General features: G+C 52.3%; 1 protein-coding gene across 1 annotated transcript; it reads right to left on the bottom strand.

Annotated features, from left to right (window-relative positions):
* Positions 1–4,710: 4,710 nt before the first annotated feature.
* Mnx1 (motor neuron and pancreas homeobox 1) lies at positions 4,711–9,117 on the bottom strand. The gene is made up of 3 exons (XM_051152229.1): positions 8,427–9,117; positions 5,672–5,832; positions 4,711–5,073 (listed from the first exon to the last, which is right to left on the bottom strand). The coding sequence occupies exons 1-3, from the start codon at positions 9,115–9,117 to the stop codon at positions 4,711–4,713; spliced, it is 1,215 nt and encodes a 404-aa protein (XP_051008186.1).
* Between the last annotated feature and the right edge of the window lie 1,682 nt (positions 9,118–10,799).

Raw genomic sequence — 10,799 nt, forward strand, 5'->3', positions numbered from 1 at the left:
ATCTTCCTGCCTGAGCCTTCAGAGCTCAGGGATTACAGGCTCCAGACACCATCCATCACCAAACTAGCCCAGGTCCACCATCCTCCGCGGTGCTGGGGTGACAGGCATGCGCCCCCCAATTTCTTCACCAACATTTCTAAGTGTAAAGTGCAATAATGTCAACTAAACGCGTCTTGTAGGTAACTAACAAATCTCTAGAACTTTCTTATTTTCCCAAATTGAAGCTCTGGCCCTGTAAACCCCAGGAGCAGTGGGTCTCTCCACCTTCCTATGTTTAATACAGTTCCTCATGTTGTGGTGACTACAACCATAAAACTATTTTTGTTGCTACCTCAAAACTGTAATTTTGCTACTGCTCTGAATCGTAATGTGGATATCTGATATGAAGAATATCTGATAGGCAACCCCTGTGACAGGGTCGGTCAACACCCCTCTCAGATTGACGGCTGCCCTGCCATCTTTTTCTACCCCTTGGCAACAAGCAGAAGACTTTGTCAGTCTGGCGGGTCTAAAATGTTGCCATTGGAGTAGGAAGACCCTCCGTGGTTAAGAGCACTTTCTGCCCTCACAGAGGACCCGAGTTCAGTACCCATTCCCACAGTAAGGCCTCACTAACCACCTGTGACTCCAGCTCCAGGGGATCTAGAGCTGCTGCCGCTACCCTCCAAGGGCACCTGTGCTTACATGAGCATATACACAGACATATGTATATGCACACGCATGTGCACACACACACACACACTGTTTTATTTTGGTTTTTCAATACAGTGTTTTTCTATGTAGCGTTGGCTGTCCTGGAACTCATTCTGTAGACCAGGCTGGCCTTGAACTCATAGAGATACACCTGCCTCTGCCTCCCAAGTACTGGGACTGAGCCACCACTGCATGGCCTTTGTATACATGAGTCTTAGTTTGGGTTTTTGCTGTTGCTGAATTGTAGTTCCTTATTTTCCATGCTAGCCCACTGCCTTACAGTGTTTTCTGTCTTTTCTATGTGGACCTTTCTGTTTACTGTGTCCTTCATGGCTCTGAAAATTTTTAGGATTGGACTCCCATCTGTCTCGTTGTTGTTTGGTTGGTTGGTTGGTTGGTTGACCTCTAGGGGGTCATAATGTTAGAAGTTTCCCTCTCCAAGCTGACTCCCATCTGTACACTGGGCAGGGGCAGGGGCAGGCTACTGTGAAAAGAGTACTTTCTACTTGCTCTGGGCTTCCAGACCTTCTATTAATTAACCTGTCTGCATGGTCTCTCACCTCAGCCTCAAGGGCTGTAAAGGCCCCTTGTAGTGTATGTTGCTTTATCAAATCGCTAAAGAAATCAGTATTCAGTATCAGATTTTTTTTAGGCTAGGAGAACAGAGCTGGGGGCTGGAGAAATGGCTCCGTCATTAAAGGCTAGGCTCACAAGCAAAAATATAAGAGAATAGAGCTGGGAGTGCAGGTCAGCTTTAGATGGGGGGCCTCTAATCGGACCCAGACCTTACAGTGCCAGGCTGTAGCCTTGCTCTACAGAAGTACATTTAGGTTGAAGGACTAGACTTGGCCAGCTGCTGGCTGCTGGCTGAGTCACATGAGGATGTCCGAATGTCTGAGTATGGTGCTCTGGACATCAGGACGCCCACTATGTAGACCAGGCTGGATTGATTCTGGGAACCCAAATCTTGAGACTGCAAAGCCTCCACACCCACACCCCCATTGGCCTGGTCGCAGAGGCTAGAATGTAGAGGAAGGAGAAGCCCAAGGCAGCTCCTGCCTGTGGCAAAGCCAAGTCCGTGACCCTGAGTGCGGAGCCTGGAGGGGGCTGGGCGCGGCCTTCCACACGTGCCAGAAGGCCTCCAGGCAGTTGTTAGACCGAGCCAGTGATTATATTTAAATTTGCTATAATTGATTTGGGGAAGAGCTACAGTGACAAGAACGAATTGATCATTAAATTTATTAGCGAGATAAATTCCGCTGCGATTAAGCTGCTGGCTTGAGACACTGAGGCCGGAGGATGTGCGCGCCAAATTAGAGATTTGCTGCCGCGTTGTACCCCAGTAGGGAGAAACGGAAGGGGGCCCTTGTGGTTGTTTCTCTGGCCTTTGTTCCAGGGGAGCGACTCTCCCTTGGGGTGAGGGTACCCTGAGTTCCTAGGTCAGTAGGGAGGAGGCTTCCATCCCAGGCCCAGACCTCCCCCTTTTCTGTTTGCACGGGGTTTAGGGCTACAAGGTCTGAGACTAGGAAGGCCACCTAAGAGGGAAAATAACCCCCAGATGTTTGCAAACCTGCGAAAAGACTGCTGCTGGCTGAACCTCACCAATGTGTTAAAAAAATTTTTTTTAAATGTTTGTTTTGTTTTTCTTTTCCTTTTTTTTTTTTTTTTTTTTTTTTTTTTTTTTTTTTGCTTTGTTTTGTTTTTGTGTTTTTCGAGGCAGGGTTTCTCTGTGTAGCCTTGGCTGTCCTGGACTCGCTTTTGTAGATCAAGCTGGCCTCGAACTCACAGCGATCTGCCTGCCTCTGCTTCCAGAGTGCTGGGATTAAAGGCTTGCGCCACCACCGCCCGGCAAAAAAAATAAAATAAAATAAAAATAAAAATAAAAATTTAAAATAATAATAATAATAATAATAATAATAATAATAATAATAATAATAAATAAAGAGACATCTTTTACAAAGAAGAAAAAGGGGCGTCTGCTTCCCTCTCCACTGTCTCAGATTTTCCTATTTTCTTTCCTCCAGCTCTTTATTTTCTCCACCATTTGTAGACTCAGTCTGTACTCACCCCAAAACGCCTTTGGATCGCTTGCACTGCGCTCAGCAGCTGCTTTGCCTGGTTTCCAGCCCCGCCTAAGCCTGCTTGGGTTCTACGGAAGGAGCCGGGGGTGATAATGAGCTGCCAGGAGGATATTAATCTGGCTTGGCTCAGAGATGGAGGAGTGCCCCGCTGGCCCCTCTGTAATCACCCAAATGAAACTCCGGGCCCTTCTGAACTCTCACCAGATGGGTGGGAGGGAGGGCCGAAGCAAGGGGAGGGGGCTGCTCGCCCTCAAGTAGGTGTAGGAGAGAAAGTGACCGAGGGAAGGCCGCACGGGGAAGGTGACGGTGAGGGGTCCCTCTTGGGCAGGTCTTAGACTGAGGCTGGCTACTAAGACTGCCAAAGGGAATGGGGAGTGGGGACAAACCAGACCCGATGGACCTATGTCCTCTAGACAGAGTCTGGACGCAGAGGCCGCGCGAGCCTAGGGCTGGGTCCCGCATGTGTGCTGCACATGGTCTAGGGGCTGAATGATTGATGGTGTTCGCTGCAGAGGTTTATTAACCCAGAGCCATTGCAGCCCTGGAGTGGGGCATTCTTGCCGCCCGCTGCTGTCCTCTCAGAAGACATTTGCACAGATCCAACAGAATTGTTCCTGGCTAGCACAAGGGACATAGTGCTGGCGGAGGGGTCCGGGTCAAAAGGAGAATGCGGTTCATGGGTCCATTAAGCGTCTTTCCGGGAAAAGTGCTTGCTTAGCTCCCGCGATCGCTAGGACCCCAAATACCATAACCCCTAGTTGTTGGCAGCTTATTCTCCAAAACTTCAAATACCATGTTCCAAGCTAATAAGGCTAAAAGATCCAGCAAGTAAATGGGAAATAAACTATTCAAAATAACTTATCTAAGAGTCACGTGCAGCACAGGGTTTAAGCCAGGCCCTTGGCTAGCTCTGACACCTGGCCTTGGATATTTTTAGCAACATTTCGCACCTGCTCCCACCCACTCCTGTACCTTCAGCCTCCGGAAACAGATTCGGTCTTGGGGGCCCAGGCACGGAGCTGGTCTTGACACCCATTTGCCATTCTGATATTTAGCCTTTGCTGATAATCACGAAATAGACACCCTACCCCAAACAGGCAAACCCCACAAGATTTGCATCTTCTAGGCTGGCAGTGCAGCCTAGTGGCAGGAGCACTTGCTTAACTTGTCCTGAGTTAAATTTTCTTCTTCCAAAATTTAAAGGTTTTTTTACCCCGACTCTCATCCAGTACAAAACCAATTTATTTTACATTCCATCTCCACCCTGTGGGATAGAGAAGCTAAATAATAATTTAGCATGCATAAGTATACGTTTCTTTCTTTATATATAAATACAATGTACAAAAATACACTACCATTCTGAGATTTTTTTTCCAGCAGTCTGAATGATCATGACATAACACCCCATCCCACCCTCATACATAGGCATAAAACCTTTTTTTTTTTTTTTCCTTTTTCTTCTCCCCCCGCCCTGTTTTTAATTCTCAGCAGAATGGTTGTCTCCAAAGGAGGTTTCAAGCTTTAGGTCACTTAACACTGTCTTTCCCCCCCCCCCCCCTTCTCTGATGAAGAAGGAGTCAGGCAGGAGCCACTCCTAGAAATGGTCTCATAAACACCTCTGGCCAACAAAACCCGAAATTAAATGTAAAACAACAAAAGTTCACATTGGCGCGTCTCTCTCTCTCTCTCTCTCTCTCTCTCTCTCTCTCTCTCTCTCTCTCTCTCTCTCTCTCTCTCTCTCTCTCTCCCTCTCCCTCTCCCTCTCCCTCTCCCTCTCTCCCTCTCTCCCAAAATATTCGCACCCCAGCCCGCACCTGAATGTATCTGTATGGTCGAGGAGAGATTGCCAGCCTGGCTGCAGGCCACAGGACAAGGTTGGAACCCCGAAGAAGCCTGATGACCGTCTTGCGCGTCCCTGCTGCCGCGCTTAGGTCAACTACTGGGGCAGAGGTTGGTGCCCTGGCCCGCTTGGCCTTGGGGGAGGCGAGTCGTCCTCGGATGAGCAGTCGGAAGAGGCGGCATGGGCACTGGCGACGCCATTGCTGTAGGGGAAGTTGTCGTCCTCATCATCATCTTCGTCCTCATCCGGGTCACTGTCCCGCAAGTCCCGCAGGCGACGGCCGCTAGACTTGTCCACCGAAACCGGCGGCCCCAGCAGCTCCTCCTCCGCCTTCTCCTCTGTGCCGCCTTTGCCCGCGCCCCCGCCGCCCTTCTGCTTCTCCGCCTCCTGCGCAGCCTGCTCTTTTGCTTTTTTGCTGCGTTTCCATTTCATTCGGCGGTTCTGGAACCAAATCTTCACCTGCAGGCATAAGCTGGCGTAAGAAGCCTACCACCTGCATCCCCACAAATCCAGAGGATGCGAGCACCCCTGCCCTTCGGCCCACCCTCACTCTAGAAGGAGCTTCCCTAGAGGACTAAGAAGCTGACTGACTGGGCAGCAGCCTCTCCACTTTCTCGCCACTACATCCACCCTATTTATCAGTAACCCCATGAACATGGTACCCCTAGCTCCCCAACTGGGAACGTTTTACGCCCTGGGGTCTACCGAGGCACCAAGGCAGCTGGCAGGTAACTAAGTTCGTAAGTCGGTACCATTTTAGGGAAAACAAAAACAAAAAACAAAACAAAACTCCTAGAATGCGGCCCGAGGGACACCTTCTCCAGAATAGCTTGCTAAATACAGATTTTCAGCCTGCACGTCAAGTTACTGAATCAAACCTCCAGGCGCAGAAAGATGCTCTGGGTCATCCCAGAACCTTGCCCACAGAGAATTAATACCTAACCTAAATGTCAAGAAGCTGGGATTCAGTTCCCCAAAGCAGCACCCGCCTGGATGGTTTTGGAGGAGGGGGAACAGGCTGCCGGGTGTTGGGGGGGGGGCGGTGTCAGGCACGCACCTGAGTCTCAGTGAGCATGAGCGAGGTGGCCACCTCAAACCGCTTGGGCCGCGACAGGTACTTGTTGAGCTTGAACTGATGTTCCAGCTCCAACAGCTGCTGGCTGGTGAAGGCAGTGCGAGGCCTTCGGCACTTCCCCAAGAGGTTCGACTGCGCCTGGGCTGTGGACCAAAAGGGCAAAAAGTCTCTGTAAGTTCATCCATTGCTGAGTTCCACCCATTGCTGCCCTTGTCCTCCTAGGGTCCAACCTCCAGAGCCCACCCTGCAGACATGGGCTTCTTCTTCAACATCAGTGCCTACTCCCATGGACCGGGAGACCCACATCTCAGACAAAGTGGAAGTGGGGAACTTGTCTCAATAGACAATCTTTTCATTTGAGGGTCGCGGGGGTAGCAGCTACCAGAATGAACACTGGTAGGAAGATAGTTGGTCTAAAAGGCTTGGGTAGCTGGGCTGGACCAGCAAGAAACCAAGTCGCCCCTGTTCTCTTGGAGGGCCTTCCCTCGCCTCAAGCAGGAGGAGCACCCACCCTCTGCATCCCACCATCATCTTAAACGGGAGGGGGCAAAAAGGAAGGGTAAGGACAGCATTCATCAGGGGGTCTCCGCATCTGCTTTGACAAGTTCCCTCCTCCTTCTGGTGCCGAGGGCAAAGGCTGAGGACCGGAAGCCTGTTCCGACGATTCTCATTACTCAAATTAAAGGTTGAGCTGTGAGTGGGTCGGTCTGGCTTTCTGTGTGTGTTCCAAGAGATCTGTCCAGTTTTATTTACATAATTTCGCACGGTTACATCACAGAGAATTTTATGACCTCAAAACGAAACTTCCCTTGATTTCCCAGGAGTCCAAAGAGTGTTAGACAATAAAAGAAAGAAAGCAAAGGAAAGAAAGAGGCCAGCCCCTGGCTGGGATGAGCTCAGGCTCCCCTGGGATGGGCAATTTGCTTTATAGGAAGCTCCACGCCCCCTGCTTTAGTTAAACAAGGCTACGAATTCCCAACTTGACAATACATTAGAACTCTAATTAAAACACTGTCTTGGAAAGGATCATTTGAGAAATGCTATCTATTAGAAATAAGCAATTTAAAAAAAAAAAAAAAAGCTAGTTTTCCCGGGTGAGAGAGAAGTCTCTGGAATACAGCACACTCAGCTATTCCCTATTGCATTCCTTAGCGTCTGTTGGACTTGGCATCCTTTTCCTAATGCAGCCACCATGAGACACCGTGCGCTGGGCGTGCTGGCAGAAGGGTCCCACTTGCATGGATTTTAAGTGACCATGGGCTCCACGAAAATATCCTTTCTCCACCAGGGAGCACTTGAGTGGCCAGGAAACCCAGAGGCATAGAGGCCTGTTGGTGACCACTGCCCAGCTCCTCTCTGGATCGCTCGTCACGGGTAGGTTTCCATCCCAAGAGGTTTCCTGGGTTCCTGGGCCAGGCTCAGGTCCTGCCCAGGACTTAGTGGATAGGAATAATTTCATTAATCTCTGAGCTGCATGCAGCCCAACTGAGGTTAATGGGAGCCTTCCCTCTTTGTTGAGAATGAACAAACGAGGCTGGCTGGCCTTCTTGGAGCCAAGCTGGGAAAAGCCTGGATGACGGTGAGCAAACAAGTGTGCAGGCTCGGACTCTCTCACCACCTTGCTACTTCTGCAGTTCCCTGGGGCCCCTGCTTTCTCTGTTTAGTCACAAGCACTGCTTCCAGCAGAGGAATCTGAATTCTGGCAAGTGTTTATTTCTGTTTTCTTTTCTTTCTTTCTTTCTTTCTTTCTTTTTTTTTTTTTTCTTTTTTCCTTCAAGTGCCTGCATCTCCCCAGTCTAAACAAACCCACTCAGACGGAAACAATGGGGTCTCTTTGTTTGGGTGTTGGGCGGCTGACAGGGGAAAGCTATATACATCTTCGGATCATCCTGATGGAAAAGCAGCTTGCCCTTACCCACGTGGGACACAGGGCAGGAGTCAGAGCCAGGGTGCCATACACAGATGCTGTGTGTGCCAAAGAAATCTGAAATGGCTCCTGCAAGGTTGTCCCTCTTGGGTGGCAGAGATGAAACAGAAGGCTGGACCTTCTTTGTCCCTACCTTGAACGGGAGGTCCCTAAGGTGTTGGGCACCCAAGCAGACACTTTTTATTTAGAGTCCCTGCGACCCTCTTGGGCAGTGTCTGCAGGGACTCCCCGCGCACATTACACACACACACACACACACACACACACACACACACACACACACACCTTGCCTTTCAGAGGGAGGCAGAATGCTGAATGCTGACAAGGGCCAAGGAAGAGTTGACTGTAACTATAGGAGACCATTTTTTCCTTAGCTACTTCTGGACCCATTGATGTGTCTTTCCGTAGCCTATTACGGAACCCCTGGCCAAGTTCATGTTCTCCCGGATAAGTCCCCGGTTTCAGTAACCCTAAAACCTGCCCCAATCGAGGCCTTCTTTGGCTAGCCTTCCCGCGCACTTCCTTCTCCAGCCTCCAGGTTAATCATTAGATTTCAGCCTCACACCTCCAACCTCCCCTGCCCGTTAAGAGACAACGACAAGAAAGCAAGGCCTGCTTGTGGCCATCTTAATAATTGGCTGCTCCTTTCACGCCGCGCGGCTCACGCGAGGCATCAAAGGCCCAGGGGTGAACCGTGGCGGCTTCGCTGCGCGCTTCCACAGCTTGCTGGGAGCCGAGGGCAGAAAGAAAGGGGGTGCGGGAGAGGAGGGTGCGCACGAGAACTGGCCCGGGTGCTGCGCAGGTACTCACAGCTGAAGTCCGGCATCTTGGGCAAGATCATGCCCGCAGTAGACGCGCGTAGCCACTGATCCAGTTGGAAGGTTCCCGCACCCAGTTTGATGGGGTCCGCAGGGTGCGCAGGGTGCGCGCCCTGCACCTGAGGGTACGAGTACGAAAGCGCCGGGTGCTGGCCCGCTAGGGCGGCCGCTGCAGCCGCGGCGGAGTAACTGTAGACCGGGTGTCCGTAGAGAGCCGCTTGTGCTGGGAGGCCCGTGCCTCCCTGCGCGCCCCCTGGGTGCAGCCCTAGTGCCAGGCCGCCAGCAGCGGCGGCGGCCGCAGCGGCAGCCGCGGCTGCGGCCGCTCCAGGGTGCGCGTGGTGGTGGGGAGTGCCCGGCCCACCTGCCGCGCCGCCGCCTCCTCCGGCGCCTAGGAATCCCGGCTTGGGTAGCAGCGCGCAGTGTGCAGCCAACAAGCGCGGGGGCGACGGGCTCTCAGCCCGTAGCCGATCGCCAGTAGCCGTGGGAGCCTCCGAAGACGCGGGGCTGCAGCTGCGGCTTGCCCCGCTACTAGTGCCCCCGCCACCGCTGCCGCCGCGGCCGGGGCCAGATGCTGTGGCCGCCAATGAAGTGACCAAGGCCAGAGGCGCGCTCTGCGTGGAGGCGGCTCGCGGGGGATCCACCGCCAGCAAGGCGTCGATGCGGAAATTTTTGGATTTTTCCATCGGCTAGACTGGAGCTGACGATCAGGGCCAAGGGTGGAAGATGCGGTCGTGAGCGGGTTTGCAGAGACTGAGCGTGACGGTGGCCAGCCCTGGGGCTCGGAGTTGTTACTGCTATTATTTGCTAATAATTAAAGTCGCAGCCGGAAGCTCAGGCGAGAGCGACCATGGTCCAGAAGCCTTCTCCTGGCAGTCCTCGTAAGGACTGCACTCCACTCATGGAATAAACTCCCACGCGAGCGCTCCTGCGAGTTTGGGTTGGGGAGGCCGGCTCTCTGCTCTTGAGCGCTCAAGCGACCGCACCGAGGCCGCTGGCGCCTTGGTGGGGACCGGTGCCCCTCCGCACACTTGAAGCTCAGCGCGGTCTGGGATTGGCGGTCTCAGCGGGGGCCCGAGGAGGGGTGTCCGCCCGGCGATTGGACGAGGGGCGCACCTGTCACGGTCCAATTAGCCTGCCGCTCCGCCCCTGCGCCCCCAGGTCCTAAGCAGCGGGTGGTGAGCAAAGTCGGTGGCCTAGAGGAGGCAGGTTGGAAGAGTTTGGAGACTGAACGCAAGCTTGCCGCTTCGTTAGTGTTGAGAGGGTGGCAGGAGCTGGTAACTCTGGGTCCCAGTGAGTGCCTCTGAATCCCCGTGACACCTTCTTCTGCCAGAGGCCAAGTCTTATCTTACCCAAGCTACTCATGCGACCTTGCGGGAGTTGTGGACTGGTCTGCACTGGGGAATTAGGTGGTTCTTCACCCCCATACGCAGTAGGGACCCAACCCGGTACCCTGATCATAACACACTAAAGGCCATTCGGTTTCCCAGAATCTCTGGAGGTCCCGAGTCTTGGGCGCCTGAAGGTGGTTTGCATCCTGGTCACCAACTTTCTGCGGGTCAAACCTTATCTGCCCTCTCCTCCCTAAGGTCTCCAACGCCTCCAGATGTTTGCAGGGTTAATGTTAGTGAGAGTTTGGCGCCCACAAATCTTTGTCAGGAGCCCCCCACTTCGGTAAGGGTGGCCAGAGAGAGCAGTTTTCTAACGCTTTGAGTGAGAGATGTACATTGACTTGAAGGTCGTTTGCATGGGTGCCCCTCAGCCCGGCCTAGGTGATGTCAAAGTTCTCTCGGCAGGGCGCGGAAAGCTTTGCGGGAGACTGCCTAGGACTGCACCCACAGATTGCACCAGCCCTAAGGCTAAGAGAGCCACAGTGAGGCTCTTGCCTCCTCCTGCCGGCCACCTTCAGGAAAATCAGGAGATAGCTTCCGACTGAGCAAGGTGTTGGAGTGTGAATGCAGACTTCATCCTGCACACACATCAAATATTTACAGTAAAAGCGCTCCCAGAGAGTGTTGCTTTTTTTTTTTTTTTTTAAAGTGTAACGAATCAATAAGTAGGTTGGGAATCAAGCGGCCACCAACATGGATTTCTTGCTAGCTCCATCCTCAGGCACCTTCCCCACCCGGAGGAAAGTGGGAGGGATTTCCAGGTGCCTGAAGGTTGGGTTCCTAAGCAGGTGAGAGGCTAATAAGAGGTCAGAAATGGGTCAGGGGACCCCTAAGACGAGATCGGTGCTGGGTGGACTTAAAAGTAGCAGGCAAGGCTATTTCACAATAGATATTTTTTGAAAGATAAATATAAAGATTATATTTTTCTCCTTGAGAGACTTGACAGAGCACTTCTGTCCTATGAATACCTTCTCTGT

Source organism: Acomys russatus, chromosome 10, assembly GCF_903995435.1.
Source record: "Acomys russatus chromosome 10, mAcoRus1.1, whole genome shotgun sequence".
Taxonomy (NCBI): domain Eukaryota; kingdom Metazoa; phylum Chordata; class Mammalia; order Rodentia; family Muridae; genus Acomys; species Acomys russatus.

Excerpts from the sequence above, each read along its gene's own strand:
- Mnx1 (XM_051152229.1), bottom strand. The coding sequence starts at position 9,117 with ATGGAAAAATCCAAAAATTTCCGCATCGACGCCTTGCTGGCGGTGGAT. Across the intron at positions 5,833-8,426 it reads CAAGATGCCGGACTTCAGCT|CCCAGGCGCAGTCGAACCTC; the intron begins GTGAGTACCTGC and ends TTTGGTCCACAG. Across the intron at positions 5,074-5,671 it reads TCATGCTCACTGAGACTCAG|GTGAAGATTTGGTTCCAGAA; the intron begins GTGCGTGCCTGA and ends TTATGCCTGCAG.